The following is a 26473-nucleotide window of genomic DNA, read 5'->3' as shown; positions in this document are numbered from 1 at the left end:
AAAACTAGTTTTACACAACATGAAATGGTAGGAGTGCTATCATTTTCAACATTTATTAAATTAATAATCTGAAATTGAAAGAGATATACAATATATATATATATATATATATATATATATATATATTTGTGAAACTTGGATAACCAACAAGTCAAACATCAAACAGCAAGTCAAAAACCTGGTGCATTCATATATAAATAGGTAGGATTAACTAAAACACAATCAAATTAAGCTCAATTATATAATTATAACCAATACTATAACATCAAAATAAAAACCAAAAACCAAAAAGCCAACTAATATCCAAATATAAAGTGATTACTTAAGCAAAGCCAGACCCAATAATAATAATGTGAACTTATATGGGTGCAGTTGGGCCGCAGCATTCGGGTGATAGAAGGTGAATCCGGGAGGATACTGGTACCCGCCTGCTCCACCTGGAGGACACTCCGGCGGACCTTGAAACGTAGAAGGAGAAGGAGGCGGAGGAGAAAGAGTAGGAGTCTTGGGCTGCTGAGGAGGAGGAGGAGGAGGAGAAGTGTTGGTTTGAGGGGCTGAGTTGGTGACTTTAATAGCCATCTTGAGTCCGCTAGAGCAATGTCCGGGGAAGCCGCAGATGAAGAAGAAGGTTCCGGGAGTGTTGAAGATGAAGCCGTCGTTTCCGGTGGTGAAGGTGGCCTTCGGATGAGTGGTGCTGCATTTTACGTAGTCATCCTTGTCTACTTGCATCACATTGTGCAATTGTGGGTTGTAAGTAAAAACTGCCATTTTTAGTAAGAAATACAAAGGCATAATTAGCTCACTCACACTTAATTAAAACATAACAAAATTAATGATTGAAGACTTGTTGAATTACTATACGAAGGTATATTTACCCAGACACTACTCTCCACTCACGGTTTTATTTCATAAAATAATCTTATATCCCTAACTCGAATCCATAAACTCTTTAGTTTTGAAGGGTGAGTAAGGAATGCCCTTAGACGTATCCATTGTAGACAATACCATTAGATGCGAAAAAAAAAAACCATCCACAATACTTATAGAGAATTTATCAATATGAATTGAAAGCATATTAATTGTGTAACAAAACTAGAGGGAGGAGGAGGAGGAGATTAATCACCAATAGAGTCACCGACTTGCATATTCATAGAAGCAGCCCAACCATTATAATCAAAACTACCCAGACTGCTCCAACCGGTAGAATCTCCCACGTTATAAACAGAACCCAAAGAGTCTCCAAACAAAGCCATCACCAAGAACAAACCTAAACCAACCTTACTAGCAATAGCCATGGCACAACACATCATGAACAGAGAGAGAGACTAGTGTTAGACTTGACAAAATTTACCCTAGTTGACGCTTATATTTTTACATGTATTTAATATTCATAGGAGAATCACTCGTTAAGAAAGTAAAGAAATCAAATTACAATCTCAAATTATAGTTTGCAGAATGGGAAACAAACAAATTGGTTAAACATTGATTGCGGGCGTCTTTTGCAGGCCCATTTGGAAATTAATGCACAAAACTGGGCCAGAAACCGGCCCAGTAATGATGCCATTGTTTCAGGAAATGGGACGTTTGTCAAGAACAATTCAATTCAGAGGAGGGGTTAATACAATAAAGATAAAATCTTTTAAAATGAAATGAAAGTAAATTTATTATCGGAATGTTACTGCAAAATTCACATGCTTGTTTGAGGAATGCCAACCTGCAGTAGAGAAGATAAAAAGGTATTTACATAAAAGCGTTGACCAAAGGAGGAGGTATTTAACAGAAGATCCAATGTCTGTAGTTTTGTCCTAAGTTCCTCCATTGCAATAGTGGACACCATTGCCATGAGTATCCTTGCGCTTTATATGCAGATCATTTAAGCCCCATATCCGAATGGTACGATCATCACTGGCTGATGCCAACATGTGAGGGTTCGCTGGATTCCAGCTCACACAGTTAACAGCTCCAGAATGACCTGGCAACGCCTCTATGACCTCCCCGGAGCCTCTATGCCAAATATAAACCTGCATTTACATGTCAATTCACACTTGCAAATAAGCTAACAACAATAGTATCTTTAAAATGCAGGAACAATAAAGCACTGATGAAGATGAAGATGAAGCACAAAGCAACTTATCTGGAGGTATCAACCAGAAAACTCCCAACAGTTTTTATATAAAAGATAGATTATTTTTTTTTATATAAAAGATAGATTACACCAGAACAACAAATATAATAAGTATATGGAAACGCATAAAAACACCCGAAGCATATAATAAGGGCAAGAATATGGGGGCTTGACTCTAAGCCATTCGATAACTAGTATGCTTAAAACTATTTCTTGACTAACCCCTCAAGGTAACAAAGTGAGAAGTATGCAAAGTCAAGGATGGCACAACAATTGAACTGAAGAAGAGGGATGGTAGTTAAGGTCAAAGGCAAACTAGTTTCTTTATCACTTATTCAAGAACAAGAATCAGAGGGATGTAAAACTGACACGTACTTGGTATTATAATTTAGTTGTCTGGTTTAAAGGTTCTGTAGATTATGATTATAATTTGAAGGAGTTTGTGTTTTGACACGTTTATAGGGTAATTTTTGGCACCAACTTGGTGCGTGTTCAATGAAATTTTATTTTTTTAATTTAAAAGAAAACAGTGCAAATGTTATACAATTCAAAACAGTATTTATAAAGAGGGAATTTTCAGCGAGAGCCATCAGAGAATATGATGCATATTCCAAAGAATTACAAATGGCTTTACTCCTTTTATATTATGAAATCAAGAGTAAAGCGGAATTTGTACCTGTGAGTCCTCACTGCCACTGGCAACAAAAGCTTGCTTAAGTCCACCAAAACAAGACCTAATAATAAACCGGGAGCGCCTGTGACCTTTGTACTTGGCAATGAGCTTAATATCACCATCTATGCTCCAAAGGTGGATCTCTTGGTTCAGAAGGTTGACCAGCAAGAACCTATTATCCCCAGATAAAACAAATGAAGTTATTATTTGATCCTCTTCAATCAATCTCTCAACTTTTGCTTCCCTGTCAAGTAATAGTATGGCAGTTTCTCTGCAGATACTTATAATTTGCTTCCCATCACTAGTTATTTCCAAATCAGAAATCTTCAACGTTCGTTGCCCCTTCCAAGACTCCAGCTCTTTACCTTCCAATTCCCACATGCAGATACTCCTATCACTAACACCAGAGAATATCGATTTCCCATCTGGAAACCATCCACAAGATACCAGGCCAAGACCTGGCTTTTCGTAAACATGAAGGCATTCACCTGAGGCAACATCCCACCGCCTAACAGCCTCCTCCACCCCACAGGTTAGGAGTTGGCAGTCATCAGGACTCCATGAAACAGCACAGACAGGCTTTTGATGACCAGAAAGTCTATGCTTTAAAAAGACCCCACCATTCACATCAACCTAGGAAAAATTAGACCAAGTACCACTTATTACCGAAAGATATTCACCTGCACAAACTCTTAAGAAACAAAACAAAGAATTAAAAACAACCATCCTACATCTTCTCCTCTAACATGCCAGAGAAAATGCCAACAAAATATTTTTTTCTCTAGACCCCTCCATCCAACATTGAGAATTGAGGTTCACTTTGTGCCACCAAGAGGCAGCTTTCAACTTGAGTATTTATATGTCAGGCGATACGTGGAAGCAGCTTCACCGCAACATTGCAGAGAGGCTGTTCTCAGGATTTGAAAACATGACCCCTAAATTGCCATCAAGAAACTTTGCCAATAGGCCACTTGTTCACCCTGATAAACATCTATCGGCAGAATTAATTTCTTAGAGGTTGTCTATTATTAGAATTCTTCACTCCACAGACAAATGAAGAAAGCATCTTTAATTGCTCCTTTTGGCTATCAAAGCTCCATCCGCAGAAGTCTTTTTTACCTACCTCACTGGCTTAATTTAGGAATACTAAGGAAAAAAGAAACAAGAAAAAGGAAAAGGACCTTGAATATAACTCCCTTCCCTTTCCTACAATCCTCAATGTCCAAATTTGGTTTAACCCTGTGAATGGTATAACAAACAATTGCAGAAAAATTTTACTTGCCAATCTAAGGAAAAAGCATGTCAACCAATCAAATCAATTGAAAAATATATGATACCTCACCACTCCTAATTTTCCAGCCACATTGACTAAAACAGGAAATTGTGCTATCAAGTGACCGAAATGAGACATGCATTACCCAAAGAACGTTACGTGATAAAACAATTGGAAATCATTCCAAGTTAAAAAAATACCTCCCACATAATTGCTGACCAATCATTGGATGACGAAGCTAAGTATTTTCCATTATGTGAAAATTGCAGAAACCAAACCTCATCTGTATGGGCTTGTAATATCTATACCACCAAAAATGAAAACAACCTGTAAGATATTGATTCCAGTAAAATATGATACCAGAGTACATTAAAGAAAGCTTTCTATTGAAGGCAAATAAAATTGCAAAGGTAGAAATCAAAGTTTTAGAATCTTTAGAAAAATAGATATTTTTTTAACGGCTAAAAGTTAATTAACGCACCAAGGGTTGCAACCCAAAGAATTACAAGGTAGCTGGGATAAATGCCTCTTTAGAAAAATATAATGACATATATAGGTGAAAGAAGGTAGGGCACTGTCCACTGAGAAAGAACATAGTTAAACCTGTAAAGTTCGAGAGGGAATCTGATCTCTTCCACAGTGATGATCAGCATATAATGACATATCCTTATCCATGGAGTTGTGAAACATGCAAGCCTCTCGTTGCAAGGAAAGTGCCTGTTCAACTAAATGCTCCAGTCTTCTCTCAGGTATCATAACTGTAGGAGGAAGCAATCTCTGCAATTCCTCCAGCAGCCTAGGCCGAGACTTTTCCCTCACAATGTCTTGATTGGATGACCCCACTAAAGAATATTGTCCACAGAACACAATGCATGAAGAAAGCTCACGAACCCTACCATTATTGATGTTAAGAGGTGCAATCTCTGTCCTCAATGTTTTCAAAGCATCCATCACCTTCTCTCCATCCAAAAGTTCGAAAAACTTTTGCTCCAATATTAGAAAAGAGGCCGACTTTACAATGCTGTCATCAGATAAAACAATGTTATGTAATGTGGCCACACTTTCATCCCACTTACCATCAAGAATTTGCTGCATGAATAAATTTACTACAGAAGAATGTAAGGGTATTCCTGACTCCTCCTCTAGATGTGCACCACTCTTCTTATAACCCAGAGAATATAAGGCCTTCGCAATTATTTGAACGAATTCAACTTTTTTAATAACTCCTTTTGAACCAATAACCCCATCGTCCCCTTCAGATGGTAGGGGGCAAGCCATCAAGTCTCCAGAAGACCCAGCTATGGGCGACAAAGACGAACCGTTAGAAAGATCTCTCAATCCTCCAGAGGCAAATTTCAAGCGTTTTGAGGCTGGTTCATCATCCTCTAAACCTCCCATGAAATGTGCAGCTCAGCCCATATATTATAACAGTTGTAGAAAGACACTAAGAGGGATAGTTCTATAAGCTTCAACAAAAAATACGAGATAATTTCCTGCATAACATGGCAAAGCCAGGATTGAGGATTGAAAAATAGAAATGAACTCTTGAGACAAGACAAAGAACTTAACAGAGATGCTAAATGACAATGTCACCAACAAATACTATAAGAAATAAATAAATCAGAACCCGGCCAAAAAGCATGTCCTATCTTTTGTTAATTTAAATTTAGCAGTATCAAGGCTGATTTTAGATTGATTGTACAAGTAACCTTCCACAACCATTGTCTTATTTTTAGTCACACAAACTGGTCATGAACATGTACTAATAGAGATTTTTCTTAAATGTGTCAATCTCATTGAGTGTCTTCTCAAAATGTACAAGAGCATCTTTTAGAGTGAAAGGTTGACTGAACTTTCCTTATTAATCACAAAACACTCTGGCATTGATTACACTCCTTTTATTTTCTAGAAACTACAGCTTTCCATAACTAGTTAGACCTTGTCTTTCGACTTTCGAAGAGGAAAAAGATTTATCACAGCACCAAGATGGTACAAAAAGGAATCACAACAAGGCTACGCAAATGGCCTCAGAAGTGTTGTTACATATCTAAATAGGCTCTACTTCATCAGCTAGATATTGAGTTTCCCGTCATCAAAAGTGGCGTCACATAGGAGCAAAAAGTTAATCTAGTACCATTTCTGAGTTCAATACTGAGTTCTACAAGAATACATGCCACATATAAGTTCTCAAAATCCCACAAAGCACCATTATTTTCCAAACCAAGTCAAGCTAGGGAATTCAATCTCCCTTCCCAAATCAAAGAACATAGAAGGAGCATATGTCTCCAAAAAGATATACACCCAACCTAAAAGGTCTAATAAGATTGTGCAATTCATTTATGTATCTTTGAGTGCATATAAAAGACTATGAAGCTCTTAACTGTTTTAGGATGTGCAAACAAAGGCAAGAATGCACACAACAAAGAAAAGAAGCAGTATTAGCTATAAACAATTACGTAAAAAAAAAGAAAAGAAAACTATAAAAAATTTCCTAGGTAAGCCTCTGTGATGTTCTCATGCTAATTTATACAAAAACTGATCTTGTGAATATTTATTTCCATTCAAAAAACTGATTGCATTTAGAAAAAAATCTAATGTTAAACAGTCTAATGCCAAGACATCATAGTTGTTTTCAAGTCCATGGCTTTAGAATCAAGTGCCCATTTGATTGCTAAATTGTTGATACGACAAAATTGAAAAAATCCAAATGCAATTCAATAAACTAAATAACTCAATGAACCTACCCAAACAAACAATGCCCAATTTTAGATCCTTACGAGGAACACCGTAGACTAAGAGCAACGATAATTCAACAAGATAAACTAGCCGAACTTAAAATTTTCAGATTGAAAGGTACCCAAAAATTATCCATGGAGGTGAATAAGAAGGCTAAACTCATATGACACAACAGTTAAAACCCACCAGCACTTAGAATCAGTAATACATAATTGAACACACCCACACAAAGTACTGCAAGAAAACCGTAGCAGTAAAGCAAGATATCAGAACAGGACATACAACAACATCAATGAAAAAAGAAAGAAAAAAACATAATCAGATGAAGATTGGGGCAAAATAGCAATAAACAGAGCAGAATCGGAAACACCCAGAGCCAGATTTTCACTTATGGGGCCCGATTCAGATCAGAAGAAAATGAACCCACCACAGAAACCGATTGTTTAATCAAATATCAGAAATGGGTAAAGGTGAAAACAGCATTAAAGAGTCCGAAAAGAAGCCACACCGACTTCCACTGCATCTCATTTGTTAAAGCATAACAGCACTCCGGGCAGGCAAGCACTCTATTCAACCCAAATATAGTGATTAAATTAAATTAAATTAAAATACTGGTGTGAACAGCGAAAGGCATGAACAATTACTCATATTCAGGCACTCTATGGTCGAAAAGGTTGATTGTATAGGCAAGGGAAATGAAGGGAAAAAGGGTTTGATACCTTCGAGAGAGAGACGGAGAGAGCAAACCGAGTTATCTTTGCGTGGAGGAAACCAACTCAATTGGGAGGGTGGGTTATGTACTAGAGAGGGGGAAAGAGGTGCTGTGGTTACTGTCTTCTTCTTGCTGAGGCTTCACATGGGCTTGAAGTGGAACAACCAACATTAAGCCCATCTAACTGCTTACGCCATTTAGCCCAATTAGTCCAGCGATGAACTGGGCTGGCTAAAATGGCCCATCTTTATATTATGTAAGGATAACTTTAGTCACACCCCTGTTTTTTCTAAAGACACCCCAATCTAAGTTGACCATCCCTTGTAAAAATCAGTTGACGGGATGTCTTTAGAAAAAACCGAGGTGTGACTAGCTACCCATTATGTAATTTATGTACTACCATATTCAAAGGCCCAAAAAGGGCATATTCCGTGACCGATACAAAAGGATTCATCGGCACTCAAACATTAAGGACCGCTTATTTTTTTTTAAAAAAAAAAATTGTGATATGAAACCCACTCAAGTGCTCATCCAATTAGTAAATCTCAAACCAAATGAAAGAGCCCGCAACCCCATGAACCAATTGAAACATAGACCAAGACCCAACATGAGAAGATAGCCATCCACTGAACAACTAATTAATAAACCGTAGGTCACATGAAAATCCCCACAACTCTAATAAACCAGTTGAGACTTGGATCGAAACCCAATACAGAAAGATAATATATGATGACATTTGCACACTTTGAACTGAGCAAGAATTCATCTCACAAATTGCAACAATGAAAACACATAAAACTTCCACTTATGACCTCCCGCTTGGCTGATAACATAATGTGCTAGCATTGGACCCTATTTGTAACCTAGCTTATGATAAGCATCGGTACATCCTTCATGCTCCTCTCCAACATGCTGACTTGACAATTTACCGAACTGTAGGAAAATATGCACAGCTACATAATACATACACAGTTCAGTGTATGTAAAAGGTTCAGTTGTGATTCAACATGCACTAGATAACTGATTAAAACGGAGACGATGTGCTTACAATTAAGCTTGAATATATCACCATATCCATTCATGGAATGAAAATAAAACACAGCAGTTCTCAACCAGAACCATAACAAATCTGTCACTGAGTAGCATCTATTCAAAAAGACGTCCAAATGCAGCAACGGAAAACAAGTCTTCTGAGAATAATAGCAACTCTAAAACACTCAAAATTCCCTAGATTCAATATCAATAAGCAACATAGTCGGTCCATCTCGACTCAGTTTGACTTCAAGTGCTCCTGGACTACATTTAAAGCAGGAGTCTCTTCTCCAAAATCCTGCAACCAATCAGGTTTCAATATGAAATCAACTTTAAAAAAATTAAAATACTACAACATGCTATTAATTCATGTGGACTCATCATACCTTCACGACAACACAGGAACAACCAACCACCTTCCTGGCTTTTCCTTCAGAATCAATCTTACACAACTATATGATGACAGCACCCAAATATATTAGAAAAAATTTTACTCACCAACACCAATGTGATTACAAAATAATTATAAATGACACTTGATCAATCCCCAAAATAAAATCAAGCCAAAGAGGCAAGTTTTCATAAAGCACAACAAACTAATCAGGAACACATGATTAAATTAAACATGAAAACTGATCAAACTAATACAGTTCTTTTACTGCAATACAACTGACAATAAAGAAGCAAGCAGAGTTAAATTAAACAGTCAAACTTGAAGCAAAAGCAAAGAAGTCCAGAGAGAAAAGGCAACGTAGGAACCACCAATACCAAGCATGATAGTAAGAAGGCCATAATTAACCATTTGGCATTGCATTTGAGCATACATAAAGCACAACAGAACTAATCAAAGTCTTTTTTAATACTTACAGCAAAAAGATTATAAAAGAAATAAAATTGCATGGCAACAACAGAAACACTTACACCAGCCCATTCACCAAGGGTCTTAGCATCTTCGACAGTTAACAAGTGCACATTGTGATCAGCACAAAGTGCCTTGACCAGTTTGACATAGTCAGGCTGGTCACAACTCTCCGCCAGCACACACAGCTGGGCTGTATGCTTCTCGATCACTTTTGCACCTTCATGAAGACCCCTAGCAAGACCACCATGAGCAAGTGATTTCCTAAGCACAAGCTGCAAGGCTGTCATCAAGTCCATCGGCTCACCAAGAGCCGCTACTGGGGCCTCAGCAACTGGAGCAACTTCTTCACTGTAAATGCAGCAGATAAACCAAATGAGCATCGCAAATGCTTCCATCTAATTAGAAACAACAAACTCACCCACACCGGCACACCCCCAAAGCATCAAAAAACAAATAATTCAAAGGAAACCATACAAAACCACAGGCATTGATATCGCAAACTGGTCAATTCCTACCTACTAACATGCATTAATTCCTTGACCAAAAAACAATATAAAGCATGTGCATGCCACTATGGATTATCACATTTATCAGTCAAACATTCTCTTTCTTTAAGTGCCTTATTTAAAAATGAGGTCTAGAAAAATACACAAGGATCAGTGCTTCCTTTTCCCCCAACTATTGCAGATTGAAACTCCCTTTATGTCTATTTAATAGACAAACTTGCACTGTGCCAGAATTCATTGTTTAGGACTAGCTGTGAGAAGTAAAACTACCAACAACAACATGAGACCGCAACTTTGTTAGAAGCATCAAAAAACTGGATCTCCATTCAACATCAATTTTAAAAACGGGGTTTTACACTAATAGCTTTACTTTTCTTGGCTCAAATCACCTATTCGACCAAATCTAGAATAACCCCCAAAAAAAGTTCCTTAATTTCATACAAGTAGTATTTTTCTAATCATAAAGCTGGGTAAGAAAACAAATAACTATAAGCAATAAGCATCTTATTCGTTCAAACCAATTACTAACGTTGCACTAAAACTGGCAACTTTACAAAAAAGACTACCATAGAATTGAAATTTTGAAGGGATTGATCGATCAAACAATCAAAGAGTTACATACCCTGACATTATTGCTGTTGATGCGCAAGTACTTCCCTACAAAAGCAAAAACGATAAAATACCAATCAGATCCCGATTTTTGTGCGCTGTATATGGATGAATCGTCTGTGTATACAGGCAGACAGACGACGGAAAGATACCTGGAAGCTAAGAAGCAGAACAGCCTCTACGTGCGAGTGTCTGCGAAGCTAGTGCGAGAACCAGAAATAGGGCGACTTGCGATGTTTATATTATAAATTTATAATGCTCTAAAACCCTAATTCCCTATTCTGAACCACAATTACAGGTTTGTCCCTAATTTGGGCCTAGAATCTGTTAATGGATAGCCCAGCAGATGGTTGATTATTGGTATAGGCCCATTTTCTTTCCTGTATCCAAATTGCAGGTTTGAGTGTTTTTCCCTACTTTTAGGCCAACGATCGGTTAACGGACAGCCCAGCAGACGGTTTTCCAATTGCTACAGGCCCATTTTTCTTTACCTTTTTTTTTTTGTTTAAATCGATTTAATTGTTTTTTTTCCCATTTCTTTAACACAAGTAAATAATTTTCATATTATTTGCTTCATCTTTCATCTACTATTGCTTTTCTTTTTTTTTTTTTTTTTTGTAAGACAAGATTTTATTAAGCAAAAAGGGAAATTATGGAGACTACTCCTTACAAAAGTCCATACATTTTGTATTTTCAACGGATAATTAGTTCATTAAACCAATGCGGCCCATTTTGAATGAACATGAGCCAAATTGTTTCTTGATCTATGAATCTTCATGGCTTGCAATCCTTTTTAAAAAAAAAAAAAAAAACTAATGGATAAGAAAATTTCATAATGGAGACTAAATACGAACTCCACTTTGCTCTTTTTGTTTTTGATGTATATCAACCCCCCCCCCCCCCCCCTGTTTAGGTAATTAGGTGTCTGTACCAACTTCACTCTTCAATACCATTACCTCCCTTATACAAAGTAAGAAGCTTGACCATTTGAAGTACTACTGGTGGTGCTCATCAACCTCTGCCACTTCGCCACCGTCTTCTTCAATCCCTTGATGCTTGTCCAATACAGGGTCAAGTTCAAGACAAACTCTAGTAAAAGTAGCCCAAAAGTATGTGATCTCTTCACCTGTTCAACAAATAATAAAGTTCCACATTACAACCTAGACATCTCTTAGCATAAGAAATAAAACAATTCACTGCAGTTACCAGATGTTCATTATTACAGAATTACCCACAGAATTGTGAAGATATTGTCTGGTAAGGAAAATAATTCAATTCTTCCTGTTAATGACATGAACCACATAGAATTTGAGATCCTACACAAAGCAATATGAGACCCTAGAAAGCACATATTCCATAAATACAACATTGATCGACGTTCCTACAATTGCAGCGGTCTATGAAACGCCAGTTGTTTATATGCAACCTAATCTATGCATTTGGAGAAGCTGCTGCCATCAAAGTTTGAACTCGTGTCACGTCATGATGCAATAAAGTAAAAAGACAATGGCAAGCTAATTGTTGTATGCCAAGTAAACAAGTTTGGGTTTAATAGTTCTGATAATTATTAACTTTGCTACACCTGCCATTAAAATTAGATCATTATTTGCAACTGTAGTCATTACCCGTTCATAATCCACGTAGACACGGACAAACAGGTACATGGAAAAGAAGATTTGGGCAACCTGCAAAGAGTTCCATGCTTTAGTGAACATTTCTGACTTGCAGAAGGCATCTTCCACAAACAAGAGAATAGACAAATGAAAGAACGTAATTTTATAAATTCAATCCATTTAACCTACCAGGCTAAACAAGTATGCGAGAAGCTCCAGTACCACCGATGCATTTAACAACCTTAAACTCTTCATCTCAGCAGTGTCTAGATACCTTCACCAATCCAAGTTAGCTTAAAGTATGGAAAAACATGATCATGAAAATAAAACTGACAACTCCATCCATACCAACAAATCAAAATTGGTCATTTGTCATTTACTTAAAAAACCCAAATTTCCATATCAGCTTAACAATTAACCATCATACAAGTGCTACCACACAGAATTATCAATAAAACATCCACATCCACAGTCTATTTCATTAATCTGCATTTATCTAAAGTCAGCAACTAGAAATGGAACTATGACATATTTCCCCTTTCCCCAGGAAATTTTCAAATTCCAAAAAAACTACTACCTATTACAGAGAAAATAAAGCAGTATCCCCATTATATAGCAATCTTGAAACTGATCTTTACACTAGTGCTCCAACTTACCATCACTACTCAAAGATTTCTCCACATCCATACAAAAAGAAAGTATTTTTTGATTTCTCTATTCATTCAAGGGTAATTTTCTAAATCACACTATACAAGGAATTGCTAAACATGGTATATTATACATTCATACCATTGACTACTTCATACAAAAAGTAATTTAAGAAATACCTATCAAATAAGCAATGAATCTTAAGCATGAAATCAAACGTTCACATACCCTTTCATTTTATTTAGAAAAATAAAAACCATATCCTTTCATTTTTGCTGTTGATGTTCAAAATATTTGCAGAGAGAGATCGATGGAGAGACCTGGCAGTCGTTGAGAAGCAGAGAGGGATCTCTCTGTATGAGAGTATGAGTGCTTGCGAAGCAAGTTATGAGGGAATGAAGGGCGAGAGGAGATGAGAAGTATAAAAGCCCTAATTTTTTCTTTTGAAAAGGAAACTACGCGCATGTTTGTCTCCTATTTGGACCTGGATTATTACATGCTCGGCCCAGCCCATCACATGTTCCCTGATTCAAGCCCATTTGGTGCTATATCCTCAGACGACACTCTTTTAAGTTGGGTGGTTTGAAACCACTCAGTGGCTCAGCAAAAGATTGTTCTTGACCTCTCGAGAGGAGGAGGAGATGCCAACCTTGAATTTGTACACCAATGTGCCAGTAGATGCAGTGATAGCCTCTGATATTCTCAAGGATGCCACCAAAGCTGTTGCTAAAATCATTGGAAAACCTGAATCTGTAAGGCACTCTTTATCTGCGGCGCACAATTACATTCGGCTTTTGTTGTTCTGACTTGGTTGCATGTTTTTTTCCCTTTTTCATAATGACTTTCAACTCTTTGAAGAGTTTAATTGAATTTCATTTATGTTGAAAGTTGTTGGTCTAGAGGAAAGAGTTTGTTATTATTGTTGTTGTCTGGCGGTATGGTTTCCTTTTATATTGACCATCAGCTGTTTGAAGAATTTTCCATGTGAATACTTGTTGAATGTTGATGGTTGGTTCGGACACTAAAGTTGAAGATTCTAGGAAAGGCTGTATCTTTTTCTTAGCGTTCCTTCATACTTCGAATTGGACCCATTAATTTAATGAAGCAATTGGTTTACAACTTAGTTCTTCATTGGAGCTATGAAATTTTTATTCTATCTTTTGCTCATCAAGACAAGATCAAGTGATTGATTTAAGTCGAGTGATTATTTTAGAACTTGTTTCTGCAAAGTGAGCTCGGATTTTGGAAATTCTATTTTGCTCATAGGGAATGGATGTAATAATCTGAAATGTTTGGATATGAAATGGAAGGTTATTTCTTTCTCTATATCATGAATCTTTCCCCAATGAGAAAGTGAGCACCCCATTGTTAGGAACCGTGCAGTGCACAAGTATTCGAGCTAAAGACCAGTTCTTGGGTTGTATTTCCTAGATTGGGAGATAAGGCATACACGGCAATCTCTTTGGCAGACCTTTGCATTGAAGTATGAGATCCACGTAATGATAGCATGATTTTTTCGTTTTATAAGTGGTCGACTGGTTGTGCTGTTTTGTTGTCTGTTCATTTAGAGTATCGTTTGCCCTTTCGTCTTGTTCTTACGTTATTTCGATCTTCATCTGTATCACAATACTTGGTATGAGTTGATAAATGGAGTTCAAGAGTATGTACATGTCTTAGGTTAATAAAAAAGTTTTCTGTTTGCTTTTTATGATTTATTGAATATGAGCAGCATAACTGAGGTTGGTCGATTTTTCTTTTTCTTTTTCATTCTGTTATTTCTTCTTCCTTTTTTTCAAATGTTTTGAGCGACAATATTTTCACTGGCAAAGGCGCGTGTTTACTTCATCAGCCTACAAAATGATGGAGCGTTGGAAACTGAACAGAAGTATTATATTGAGTCCTGCGTGTTGTTTCTATTTGTTTTATATTTGGCAGGTTGTGTTCATACGCTTTCTTATTTAATCTTCTTATCTTCAGTATGTCATGGTTTTGCTAAATGGGGGAGTGCCTATCGCATTTGGGGGCACCGAGGCACCAGCTGCATATGGAGAATTGATTTCTATTGGGGGCCTTGGACCGAGTGTTAATGGAAAACTGAGTTCGACCATTGCAGATATACTTCAAACGAAGCTTTCGATTGATAGTTCCCGCTTTTATATCAAATTTTATGATGTTCAGGTAAGTACTTGGTTGGTTCTGTTAAAAACTTTTTTTGTTTTGTGCGTTAACTTTCCCGAGAACCATTTCCTTTTAGAGTTGGGCATGATCTGATTGCTGTTTAGAATAGGGCATTCACTTATAGTTCTTGTCCAAGCTTACATAATGAACTACTATACAGTTTCTTGATAAAAAGTTGTAGGCTTGGATTTTAATTCGGAAATGTTTCCGATTATAACCTCATTTATCAAGGTGAGAAGTCAAAGTCTCCACTCTGTTTCATTTGAAATAAACTTGGTTATTGGGTTTTATCAATCACATACACGAGTATTTCTCGCTTGCGCTGCATGTAAATGTAATAGATTGGCATTCTGCATTTCCTTTGATAATTGATTCCCTTCATTATTCAGGAAGTTTAATACTCAGTTCCAACATTTCTCGTTTGCCCTGAGTGGCTGACTCCACCTTATTATGGTGGAGTAGGCAGAGTTCAAAGGGTTTTAACAAATAATTAGTCAACATCTGAATCCTTGTGAGCATCTTTTCTCTGCGCTAGAAAAAAGGGGAAGAAAGAAAAGCTACATCAGTTTTGTGGCAATAATTTATGATTGCATATTAGTGATACTTAATACTATTGGCTTTGGTGCAGCGTCCATTCTTTGGGTTTAATGGCTCAACTTTCTGACCGGCTACAGATCCCGAATGCTCCTCTACTGGAACCATCGCAAGATGAAGTGATGCAGGTGAATGGATTATCATTCATCCCTAAAGTGGCACTTCACTTGTACCCCTTTTAAAAAGAAAAAACATGATTAGACCAATTTTACTGTTATTTCTGGATTGTAACAGAGTGTTGTATATTATGTGAAGTATTGTCGTTGTTTCTATTTCGATATTGACTTCTGTTTTAACCTTCTGCGATCCTACTCCTGTTATTGACCTGTGTTCCTTTGAGCATTTGCTGAGTTTTCGAGGATCACAGTGGAAGGCATTTCATGGAACTTAAGACGAAGTGGATAAACTATTCTACAAGGATATATGGCCGGTAATGGTGATTGAACATAAAAAGAAAAGCTAATAGGCTCTAAAAAAATAAGCTTCAAATTGAAGTTTATTTTAGAGTTTATGTTTGTTTTTTTCCATTTTTTTTGGTTTTTCTTTTTTATTAAGATAACATTATATATAATTATAAAAAAATTTATTTTATCTTTTTAATTAAATTTAAATAGACCTTTTTTTAGAGTTTTTAAGTTAGCCTATCTTATAAATTTCGTCAAACGCCTAACAATTTATCTCACATTTTATAAGTTAGTTAGTTTATTTTTTACAGTTTAAAAGCTAACTTATTTTGACAGTAAATAAACTCTACCAAATAGAATCATAAGTGATCAAATATAGGTCTCGTTTTAAAGTGATTTTAAATGATTTCCCCTTAAAAAAGAGGAAGGCTATTTCACTTCTTTCTCGTTCTAGAATTATAATTATTTGTATTAAATAAATATTTCTTTAACTATGTATTTTTTTTAACTATCCATTGATTCTTTGCCTTGTTTTGTCTCAAAACCTTAATTAATTTATTGAATGAAATTAACTAAATTAGATTAAAGTACATTATTATAGAAAATAAAAACTAAGAATAAGAGGAAAAAAACAACTATAAAAGCCGCACCAAGTCACCATCTTTCCCTCTACAAGGTTCACCTGATTTTCCCTCAACTCCCGGGTGCTTCAGGTGAGCGCCTCGTTAACCCTTTTGCCTGTCAATATCAAAATCATTATATTTTCTTTTTGGGTTTCTGTGTGTTTTCTTCCGCGTAGAGAGCCAATATTGTATAATTGTAGTTGGCTCTCGAGCTGTTGGTTTCCGGTCTTAAACAGTGCTCTTACTGGGTTTTTGGGTGTTTACGATTGAGAATAATGGCTTTTCTTCTTTACTTCGGATACCTTTTTTGTGGCGGTTGAGGAAGCAAATATCTAGTATTGTTTGTTTCTGTTGTGGCTTTTTCTGGATTGCTTTGCTTCATTGATTGTATAGGTCTGTGTGCTTATGTTTATCTGTGTCTTGAGGATACAATAATTCGCGGGTTTCATTTCGGGTTTTGAGTTTTTTTATGTGCGGCTGGTCAAATTGGTTGGTTCTCTCTCTTTGGACATGAGGTTTAGTAGTTGTCGATTATGGAAGTCATGATTATGGTAGTGTAAGATAAAGAATCGAAGAACAGCTGTCTTCGTAGGATATTGGAGATATGGATTTTTTTTTGTATCATGTATGTGGGGTTGTTGGAGTTCCTCTTCCAATAATTTCTGGGTAGCACATACAATACAAGCATGGAATTTGTCTTTCTCCAGGAGAAGAAGACCTTACATTTTCTCCAAATGTGCACGTTGTTTTCTTTACTTCATCCATGCGTCTTTGTCACATTTAGATTCACTTGAATTGATTTTACTGTTACTACGTGCTTACCTTCTGCTTTTCGAAGGTTTTTTTTTTTCAAGTCTTTTAATGTGATCTTTTCTTCGGTTGGATGATCAATGCTAGGATTACGACAATCAGGCATTGAAAGACTCTTCAACAGTTTTTGGTTAAGGATAATGCTGTATGCTGGTTTCTGACCAAAACACAATGGCAATGAAATCTTACCAAAATCAGGCAGAGGTGTTCTTAAATGGCTATTTACTCAATGATTCTTTTGTGCCATACATGTCTACTATTGGTGGCATTTTTGCGTGCAAGCTGGTGAGTTATCGCATCTCATATGTTTCATATTATTACACTTTCCATGTCCGTTCACTTACCGTGCCTTTCTTTTAAGGTTTACGATCTCACGCAGTTAATGAGTACTATTTACTTTAAAAGCTATTCCAACCTCACAAAAATCCAGCGAGTTGAGTGGAATAACAGGTGGTTGCAGATTTAAATCAATTAATTTATTTGTCTCTTCTTTTTCCATGTGAGTTATTGATATTATCTAACCTATTATTGCAGGGCCATATCAACTATACATGCCCTGTTCATCACAACCTTGTCGTTATACTTTGTCTTCATCTCAGATCTGTTTTCTGAAGAAAGACTGGCTGGACTTATTACACTTCGAAGTTCGGCGCTGTCTACATTTGCACTGGGAGTAAGAAAAATTTAGTTCTCTGCCCCCTCCAAATTATGATATGGGACTTGAGATAGTATTGATTAGAGTGCCTTTTTGTTCATTTCTCATCCATCTTTGAAAACACAGAAGCTTTTGTACTAGACATGCATACGTATGACTTAGGCTGTGGTCTTCTAGCCATTTATCATTTGTACACAGAAGAAAATTTTCCCTGTGTCTAAAATATCATTGATTGTGTTTTGATGGCCTCAAATTTCTTTCACACTCAAAATGATGAACACTTATAGCTTATACGAATTCCAACTTTGGCTTGCCAACAAAAAATTGCTGTTGAGGGCATTATTCTCTGAACATATGGCTACCTTCTATTTTACACTATTCAAGTATGTGTGGAATTTATTTGTAGAGGGGGCATCTAAGGATGTTGTTTCTTAGTGACTTTATGGTCCAGTTATAGAGAGTCCGGACTCCGGAACCTGTGCTCTGTTCCAATAATCTCTTAAGTCATGTTTTGCATGTGGAATTAATGGGGGGATTGGAGTACTTCCCCAACCTCCCATTTGGCAAGTACTGGGATATAGATTAGGGGTCATTTAATTGCTTTTGCGTAAATAATCCTCCAAAAAGGGGACTATTCAATCCCACCAAAATGATTGAGATTGTAATCTAGAGGATAAGTATAAAATCGTACTGGACTTTTATAAACATGGGCTCTCTCATTTCGCTGTTCACACAACTTTACTCAACTCCATCGCCGTCTATGCTCGCTCATTAAGTACCCATTCTTTTGTCGCTTGTCGTATCTTTCTGGTCAATTGTCATATTTCAGGACCGACTATCTGCTTCATGGTCATTTCTCGGTCATTTTTGCTGCAACTGGAGGATTCCATGGATTTGCCAAACAAGAATACTGTTTATATTTATAGACATAAAAAAAAGATACTGTTTCTGATGAATTTTATGGCCTAGGTGGAGAGAGTCCAGACTCCAGAACCCAATACCCTTTTGGCATCTCTTATCTGTTTTAATAATCTCTTATGGAAAAATTTAGGGGTGATTTTATGTTTTCTCTAGGTAGAAAATCAATCCTAAAAGCTACCATAGCTACAGACCATGCCACCGTGTTTCTTGAAATCTTTTCAATATTTTAATGTTTGCTCACAATTATGCCACCGTGTTGGAATTCCTATCGGCATTGTTTCCTCTTTTCCTCATTTCCTTCTCTTGTATTAGATATATGAATAATGCTGACAGATGTTATTATTGCCTTCTGGTGCATTTCTTTTTTGTTGGGAAATATTCTATTATTAGTCTTGCAGGTGTTCATTGTCTTCAGTCTTTTCTGCATTTTTGTAATCAAGAAATTTTACATCCCAGTCTTCTATACAATTTGACAGATTTCTGTTGGTTACTTCATTGCGGACATTGGGATGATCATTTGGTTTTATCCTTCTCTTGGTGGAATGGAGTATGTAAGTTCATTTCTGTAGGATGAAGAGTGTCAAATGAATTATGATGCTTTCTTTTTCTTTTTCTTTCTTTCTCTTCATTACGGTACTACTTTTTTTGTTAATTGGATATGTCCTCACTATTTCAGGTTATTCATCATTTACTATCTATGGCAGCTGTAGCTTATGCTATGTTGACAGGGGAAGGACAACTTTACACCTACATGGTTCTTATATCTGAGACAACCACCCCTGGTGTCAATCTGAGATGGTAATTTCATATCACCTAAGCAAGTTAATTTTTGGAATCATGTCATTTCCATTGTTTATGCTTATCTTGTATTTCATAGGTATCTGGACGCTGCTGGAATGAAGAAGTCTAAGACATACATTATTAACGGGGTAGTCATGTTCATTGCTTGGCTGGTAAGTAAAATGATTTCTGAAAATTTTCATTTTTCGATGCTCTTGTTTGTGGAAGATGCCTAAGGAAGATCTTACATTAATTTGTCTATTTATCTTGGATATGTTTACTAAAATATAAAACCGTTTGCAGGTTGCCAGAATACTCCTTTTCATGTACATGTTTTACCATGTCTACCTGCACTACGATCAGGTAGTGACTACATGCAAAATTAATGCTACGTAATTTGAACAACAGAAAGAAATTGTTATATTTTGTAGGCGTCGATGTCTTAAGTCGGCATGTTACTGTTTGGTTTTTTGGGAACAGGTGAAGGTATTGCATGGTTTTGGGCGGCTTCTGGTATTTGTGGTGCCTTTGGTGCTATCCATAATGAACTTGACGTGGCTTTGGAAGATTGTCAGGGGATTGAAGAAGACTTTAGCGAAGCGGCAGTGAAGATTGAGATAGAAAGTGTCATAAAAACTGGTGTTGATCTCCATGCAGTGTAAATTACACAAGAGTATAAAATAGTTGAAAACTGGTGGATCAACCATGGTTACTGAATCCAATATGATTCAGATGCAATGCAAAGATACATTTACACCCAGATTATGGGAACAGCATTTTGGCTGGAAATACCAAGGTTGAGTTTGGATTTTCATATGTTGGTTGCTAGTATACCAATGTTTGCAGGTTATTAAAGCAGAGTCGGGAAGCCACTTCCTGATGCTGCTAGTATGACTACCTGATACGTAGGGAAGACCCAGCGAGTCTTGGACTTGGTAAGAGGTGTTCTTAAGGTGAGAGAGAAAGTAACACTTTTTATTCCATGTTTACCCCTTTTTTAAGCCTTAAAATGAGATTATTGAGATAAAGAATAGTATTTAAGTAATATCTCACTTTATTCTCAATCAAGCACCAGAAATTTAAGAATCCAGCTTTATCGCAAAACAAGAAATGACTGGCAAAGTAAGGGTAAGCGGATCCATGGAGCTTCTACAATTATTACAACCCCAAAGCCAGTGTTTACACTGTGTCATCATTATAACTGGCAAGAGGTTGACTGCCAGAAGCAGCAGCAGCAGCAATCCCAGCCTCATCATGCCTTACTGGAGAACAATATTATATATATATATATACATTCTCCTGTAATTAATTAAAATAAAATAAAGATAATTAATTAATTTATAAAATAAATATAATTAATTTGTAAAATGGAAATTACAATACAATACACATGACAAAATAGGTATAAATGTGGAAATGCTATTGAAATGCTACAAAAAGCTCCCGGATTACATGTTCGGATATGCTCGTTTGACTAGCTGGTAAATTGTTTATCAAACGCAGCCTTAGTTTCTAACTAAATTTTAGTTGTAAATTATTTTTTTATTGACAAATTGCAAATTATTGTTTTGTTCTCCATCATTCAAAGAACCTGTGATTGTGTGACTCCCTTTCTCCCTAACAACAAACAACGAAACTGAATTAGTTATTTTAGGGTTTTGTATTTTAATGAGAAAAACTTGTAAACTTATTTATCTTCATATTTTTCTCTCTTGAGATCGCTCAACATTCCTTTTTTTTTTTTTTTTTTTTTTGCTCCACATGCTATTATAATTAGCAAAAGAAGATAAAAGATGATAGAATGTACATCATGCAAGAAATGAATTTGATACGAACGATAATTGTTTCAATTAAAGATGCACATCGGTTTTGTTCTCAATCATCATAAATCCACTAAAACGTAACTTAAAGCATGGTATTTACAGACTCTCCTAATTTAGAAGAAACCATGAAAAGTGACTGGAAAGCTTCAATTCCTCGCAAGCTTAGACAGTTTTGAAGGACCCATCAATGATCTGACATAAGCTACAGGCAACGATGCTAGTTTCTTTGATTTTTCTACGTATGCTCGCTTCGTGAAGTTGTTGTAACCATTTGCCTCAATGGAGTCTAATATTTGGCGATACAGAATCAAAGATGACCATACTGGCCATTTACTAGCTTGATTAAGCTCCGAAACACCCTTTTCGGACATGTCAAAGAACATCCGAGCACGTTTTATCTGTCCTTTCATGAAACTTCTCCATTTGTCTGTCACTTCTCCCCTGAAAATGTCTTCATCAGATAGTCCTGCTTGTGCTAGCTCGTCCTGTGGGAGGTAAATTCTTCCCCTCCGTGCACTGCATGAATCAAATCTTGTTACGGTCTCTCCTTACTCGCTTTACTCAAACACTAAACGAATTTCATAACAAACTCAAACTAAAATTTGTGGCAGTAAAAAACTTACTCTTCTCCGACGTCTCGGAGAATGTTTGTTAGTTGATTAGCAATGCCAAGAGCTAAAGCAGCATTGTAAACGCTTTCAGTCGAAGCCTTAGATTCTGGTGCAATCCCCATTACAGGAACACTCATTAATCCAACTGTTCCAGCAACATAGTAGCAGTAGAGATATAGCTCATCGAAGTTGTTATATCTTGTCTTATTCAAGTCTAATTTCATCCCTTGAATCATGTCTCTGAAAGGCTGTTCAAAGAGAGAGTAATTATTGAGTTGACAAGAAGCTAAGACTACAGAAAGTGATTATATAAGCTTGGGTTGTTGTTCATTTTACCTGGATGTCGACAGGGTACTTTGAGACAATATCAGATAGAGCAGCATCAAACATGTCGTAAGGTCGGCCTTCGAAAAGATCATTCAACCTTTCCTCCCATCTGTCAAGAGCTTTCGGTGTGATGTGGGATGCATTGGGTCCATCCACCAGTTCATCAGTCCTCCTGCACCATACTGTCACAGAAAATAATATTATTCTTCAAATGCCACAACAAAGATAAACTTGATAATCATTTCCAATCTTGCATCAGCTCCTATCTACTACTTTTTGGTATGCCATGTGTTCTTGTTCTGCATACCTGATTTGCCTATAAAGTACTTCACATATAATCGCCCAACACCCAAATATTGCATTTGCAGCCCGAGTTAATAGGCTCACAAGCATTGGACGGTGTTGGAGATAGGCAGACCTTACCCCAGACCTTACCCCACATAATATGTAGAGAGATACTACTTACTGGGTCACATGTAATCTGCCAAACAAGGCATCCCATTCAGAGCAAAAGTGGTAACAGAAGAAATGTGCTTGGAAAGTTGGATCAAACATATACCATAGATTGCCCAGACAGCTCTCCTCCTTTCAGGTGTCATGAGTAAAGTGCCTGAAACATTCAACCAATGATATCTTAATTGGTAATTGCTCAGTAATATAAAATTGATAATAATTAAAGGGTATATTGGTATGCTTCAGCGGAATTATACTTTTCTTTCTTTCCTCTGCAGCTCTGCTCAAGCGACCAAACAGAATCAGCAATTTGTCAAACAGAAAGCAAACAAGAAAAGAAGAGAAAATTAAATTACCCAAGTAGAAAGTCTTGGCATACTCAGCACAAACCTCACCACACCTTTCATATGCCTCATTCAAGATATCCCAACTGGATAAACCCTTGACAGCATCTACAGGTTCATCTACTTTCTTCTTCTTCTTAACCCACAAATCCCTCTCCCTCACCAAAGCCGCCTGCTTCAACACCACTTCATACACCCTCTCCTCTGAAGTCCTTGCTGGATTTGCAACAGCACTTGACAGAGCAGCAAAAGAACCACCATAAAAATCCAATCTTTTTGAAGAATAACAAAATCTGGACCTGCTCTCCCTCTTACTAATACTCCTGGGTATTAATATACTGCCTGCTGCAGCATTATCAAGTACACCTGCACCCATCTGCTTTCTTTCGGCCTCTTTTGGGACTCAAAAGTTTCAAGAGAGAAAATTAAGGTCGGTGAGTTGTGTGTTCTTAATAAAGGGTGGGATGAACCCATGGATTCATATATGTATGGAAGTGGAGATTCTTCTTAATTACCATATGCGAAAAAGACGAGCCTTTTGGAATATGCTTTAGGTACTTTTTCTTACCTCATCTTGACAGTTGGGTGTTTGTGTGGATGGTTTTGAAAGCTGATTGGACAACACCATATTTTCTCATGATCTCATCCAATACCAATAATTACCTTACTACCATTTCAGTTAAAACAAATACCATTGTTTAATAATAAAATATTAGGAAAAGAATGATTAGAAAAAGAAAAGTAAATATATAGTAAGTTGTTTTCAGATAGCAATTTAAAAATAAATTACTTTAATAAATTATGATTCTTTTGGGTACAACATGGATTTATTTTATCCAACTCATCCTATAAGTTTCTCAGCGACATCATAAATCGGATCGTACAAAGATGTTGCTCTTAATCAAAATCTCTCGAGTACAGATGATTTGACCTCAAAGAGATTCGTCAATTAAAATATCACCCAAATAGTTCAAGCTTCCTATATCTTGCTTCCATAGGAATTAGGCTAACTCTTTATCTATTGTCCAATCAAAACCTGGGTGGGTGAAGAAGAAAAGAAAGCTGAATTTACATTTTTGGGGAAAAACATAAGGCAACTAGTTAGAGATTGTTTTGGCAAATAAAAGCTCAAGCATAAGAAAGACAAAGAAATAGTGACAAAGACGTGACCAAAATTTCCCACGTGAGGGTGTTTCCTCCAAATGGAAAAAAAAAAAAAAAAAAAAAAGAGCGATCAGATACTACCACGTCCATTAAATGAGTGATAGGTATTGAGTGTTGAAAGCTTGACACACAAGTGGACGTGGTATTGTGCATCAAAACCAGGCAGCCGTAAAATGATGAGTGAACCTCCCTCCATCTCCATGTCTTTTCATGTCACTTTAGGTTTTGGTGGCCCTTCCCTTCCTCCATTCTGGAACATGCTATTGGATTTGGACCTGGTTTATTTTCTTTTTGCTTTTCGATTTGGACGTGCATGTATATTCTTTCTGCTAGATTTATACTGGTCTTTTTGTTTGTAATTAGGGTATTGGATTTGGACCTAGCGAAGTTTATCGGGCCTGGTTTCTGGCCCAGTTTTATTCTTTGCATAATTAAGAAGCCCGCAATCAATGTTAGAAGGAAGTAAATATTTGGTTTCTCTTCCCTTCTTCCAAACAATATTGTTGGTTTCTTTCCTTTCCTTTCCTAATTTCTTGAGCAGTTAAATCTTAGAATAATGTTGAAGGAAGTAAATGTTTGGTTTCCCTCTCTCCAAGCATAGTTTGAGTTTGTAATTTGATTTTCTTTCCTTTCTTGAGAAGTTGAATCATCCCTAGGACTACACACACACACATATATATAGAGTGAACTAGCTAGGTTAAACTAACTTTGTCACATCAACACCAGACTCTCTATTCTCTCTTGCTCTTGCTCTGCCGTTGGGTTCGGTGGTCGATTAAACATGCATAAACTAGCCATGTGTTCTGCGAATAACAAGGCTGCATTGAGTTTGGGTTTGGTGATTTGTTTGTTTGGAGTGTGTTTGGGTGCAGTTTATAATGTGGGAGACACTGTTGGTTGGACTAGTGTTGGTGGTGTCGATTACAACAATTGGGCTGCTTCAAAGAACTTTCAACTCGGTGACTCTATTGGTAATATATACATACCTTCTACATCATCATCATCATCATCTTCCTTATGGTTATTTAGAATTTTCAGTTAAATCGATCAGTTGTTCTTAAGGAAAATCTAAATATCTTCCTGTTGTCACATGCTATATATATATATATATATATATGCACGATGATTGATCATATATGAGTTGTCTAATATTGGTGTTTGACCATGTAACAGTATTTAATTACAACCCAAAATTCCACAACGTGAAGCAAGTAGACAGCAATGCCTACCAAGCCTGCGACGCAAGCCGTCCGATCGCCAGCTTGGCCTCCGGCAACGACAAGTTCATGCTGACGAATCCCGGAACATTCTTCTTCATATGTGGCGTCCCTGGACATTGCTCTAACGGACTCAAGATGGCTCTCAATGTCATAGGCTCAGCACCTCAAACCCGGCCTCAGACTCCTCCTCCTCCTCCATCTACGTATCAAACCCCGCCTCAGACTCCTCCTCCTCCTCCATCTACGTATCAAACCCCGCCTCAGACTCCTCCTCCTCCATCTACCTATCAAACTCCGCCGGATTGTCCCCCTGGTGGGTCCCAAAGTCATCCTGCTGGCAGCGGCGGGTCCCCATTGCCTCCCGGCTTCCAATATCCGCCTGCAGCGTTCAATTTATATCCCTTTGGAAATCAGATGAATGCTGCCGCGGAGCTGCACTACTCCTCCTATAAGCTTGCATGTCTTTTTCTTGCTCTAATTGCTCTTTAATTAGGATTAGCTTACATTGTATTCTTAGTTAATTTTTGGGTAATAGGTTATTTTTGGATATGATGTAATTATGAATTGATTAATACATAATTAATCCTAATTCTTATGCCTTTTTAGTTAATTTTCTAGCTAAATATTTGAAAATTTCATCATCAGCTCAATTCAAGGCCATTATAATATATATATATATACACACACACACACTTGTTGATTCAATGAACTAAAAAAAGAAAGACAAGAGACGAAGGTGATGAAAACAAATTAATGATTTGTTAATTTCTTGCCCCA

General features: G+C 36.9%; 8 protein-coding genes across 13 annotated transcripts; 3 read left to right on the top strand and 5 right to left on the bottom strand.

The window, feature by feature from the left end:
- Nucleotides 1-258: 258 nt before the first annotated feature.
- On the bottom strand, nucleotides 259-1263 carry LOC119981663 (mavicyanin-like). The gene is made up of 2 exons (XM_038824747.1): nucleotides 1124-1263; nucleotides 259-761 (listed from the first exon to the last, which is right to left on the bottom strand). Exons 1-2 carry the CDS (start codon nucleotides 1251-1253, stop codon nucleotides 319-321), a joined length of 573 nt encoding a protein of 190 aa, XP_038680675.1. The 5' UTR covers nucleotides 1254-1263; the 3' UTR covers nucleotides 259-318.
- Nucleotides 1264-1632: 369 nt separating this feature from the next.
- On the bottom strand, nucleotides 1633-7648 carry LOC119982750 (WD repeat-containing protein 26 homolog). 3 transcript variants are annotated; one of them, XM_038826280.1, is made up of 5 exons: nucleotides 7527-7648; nucleotides 4675-5564; nucleotides 4272-4373; nucleotides 2802-3431; nucleotides 1633-2021 (listed from the first exon to the last, which is right to left on the bottom strand). In XM_038826280.1, exons 2-5 carry the CDS (start codon nucleotides 5467-5469, stop codon nucleotides 1806-1808), a joined length of 1743 nt encoding a protein of 580 aa, XP_038682208.1. In that variant the 5' UTR covers nucleotides 5470-5564; nucleotides 7527-7648; the 3' UTR covers nucleotides 1633-1805. The 3 variants fall into 3 exon arrangements, with proteins under 3 accessions (XP_038682208.1, XP_038682209.1, XP_038682210.1); XM_038826281.1 differs by lacking the exon at nucleotides 7527-7648 and adding an exon at nucleotides 7316-7437; XM_038826282.1 differs by lacking the exon at nucleotides 7527-7648 and adding an exon at nucleotides 7235-7255.
- Nucleotides 7649-8514: 866 nt separating this feature from the next.
- Nucleotides 8515-10799, bottom strand: LOC119981686 (40S ribosomal protein S12-like). Its single transcript, XM_038824776.1, has 5 exons — nucleotides 10681-10799; nucleotides 10542-10576; nucleotides 9473-9761; nucleotides 8938-9003; nucleotides 8515-8849 (listed from the first exon to the last, which is right to left on the bottom strand). Exons 2-5 carry the CDS (start codon nucleotides 10547-10549, stop codon nucleotides 8790-8792), a joined length of 423 nt encoding a protein of 140 aa, XP_038680704.1. The 5' UTR covers nucleotides 10550-10576; nucleotides 10681-10799; the 3' UTR covers nucleotides 8515-8789.
- Nucleotides 10800-11411: 612 nt separating this feature from the next.
- Nucleotides 11412-13206, bottom strand: LOC119983041. Of its 3 annotated transcripts, none has more exons than XM_038826698.1 (4): nucleotides 13018-13206; nucleotides 12331-12407; nucleotides 12154-12213; nucleotides 11412-11654 (listed from the first exon to the last, which is right to left on the bottom strand). In XM_038826698.1, the coding sequence occupies exons 2-4, from the start codon at nucleotides 12394-12396 to the stop codon at nucleotides 11490-11492; spliced, it is 291 nt and encodes a 96-aa protein (XP_038682626.1). In that variant the 5' UTR covers nucleotides 12397-12407; nucleotides 13018-13206; the 3' UTR covers nucleotides 11412-11489. The 3 variants fall into 3 exon arrangements, with proteins under 3 accessions (XP_038682626.1, XP_038682625.1, XP_038682624.1); XM_038826697.1 differs by having other exon boundaries at nucleotides 12331-12415; nucleotides 13110-13186; XM_038826696.1 differs by having other exon boundaries at nucleotides 11413-11654; nucleotides 12331-12415.
- A 164-nt stretch (nucleotides 13207-13370) lies between these two features.
- Nucleotides 13371-15867, top strand: LOC119981986 (macrophage migration inhibitory factor homolog). The gene is made up of 3 exons (XM_038825126.1): nucleotides 13371-13541; nucleotides 14767-14967; nucleotides 15596-15867. Exons 1-3 carry the CDS (start codon nucleotides 13431-13433, stop codon nucleotides 15629-15631), a joined length of 348 nt encoding a protein of 115 aa, XP_038681054.1. The 5' UTR covers nucleotides 13371-13430; the 3' UTR covers nucleotides 15632-15867.
- A 686-nt stretch (nucleotides 15868-16553) lies between these two features.
- Nucleotides 16554-20570, top strand: LOC119981985 (TLC domain-containing protein 4-B-like). 2 transcript variants are annotated; one of them, XM_038825124.1, is made up of 9 exons: nucleotides 16554-16678; nucleotides 17486-17683; nucleotides 17760-17848; nucleotides 17933-18071; nucleotides 19451-19525; nucleotides 19651-19772; nucleotides 19852-19927; nucleotides 20058-20117; nucleotides 20235-20426. In XM_038825124.1, exons 2-9 carry the CDS (start codon nucleotides 17546-17548, stop codon nucleotides 20361-20363), a joined length of 828 nt encoding a protein of 275 aa, XP_038681052.1. In that variant the 5' UTR covers nucleotides 16554-16678; nucleotides 17486-17545; the 3' UTR covers nucleotides 20364-20426. The 2 variants fall into 2 exon arrangements, with proteins under 2 accessions (XP_038681052.1, XP_038681053.1); XM_038825125.1 differs by lacking the exon at nucleotides 16554-16678 and having other exon boundaries at nucleotides 17546-17683; nucleotides 20235-20570.
- A 992-nt stretch (nucleotides 20571-21562) lies between these two features.
- On the bottom strand, nucleotides 21563-23813 carry LOC119982279 (phytoene synthase 2, chloroplastic-like). Its single transcript, XM_038825580.1, has 5 exons — nucleotides 23325-23813; nucleotides 23075-23125; nucleotides 22525-22697; nucleotides 22201-22436; nucleotides 21563-22093 (listed from the first exon to the last, which is right to left on the bottom strand). Exons 1-5 carry the CDS (start codon nucleotides 23686-23688, stop codon nucleotides 21724-21726), a joined length of 1194 nt encoding a protein of 397 aa, XP_038681508.1. The 5' UTR covers nucleotides 23689-23813; the 3' UTR covers nucleotides 21563-21723.
- An 836-nt stretch (nucleotides 23814-24649) lies between these two features.
- LOC119982608 (uclacyanin-3-like) lies at nucleotides 24650-26185 on the top strand. Its single transcript, XM_038826080.1, has 3 exons — nucleotides 24650-24791; nucleotides 25349-25447; nucleotides 25650-26185. The coding sequence occupies exons 1-3, from the start codon at nucleotides 24650-24652 to the stop codon at nucleotides 26183-26185; spliced, it is 777 nt and encodes a 258-aa protein (XP_038682008.1).
- The last annotated feature ends 288 nt before the right edge of the window (nucleotides 26186-26473 follow it).

Source organism: Tripterygium wilfordii, chromosome 17 (genome assembly GCF_013401445.1).
Source record: "Tripterygium wilfordii isolate XIE 37 chromosome 17, ASM1340144v1, whole genome shotgun sequence".
Lineage (NCBI taxonomy): Eukaryota > Viridiplantae > Streptophyta > Magnoliopsida > Celastrales > Celastraceae > Tripterygium > Tripterygium wilfordii.
The sequence above is the reverse complement of the archived record's forward strand: the minus strand, read 5'-3'. Positions and strand labels throughout refer to the sequence as shown.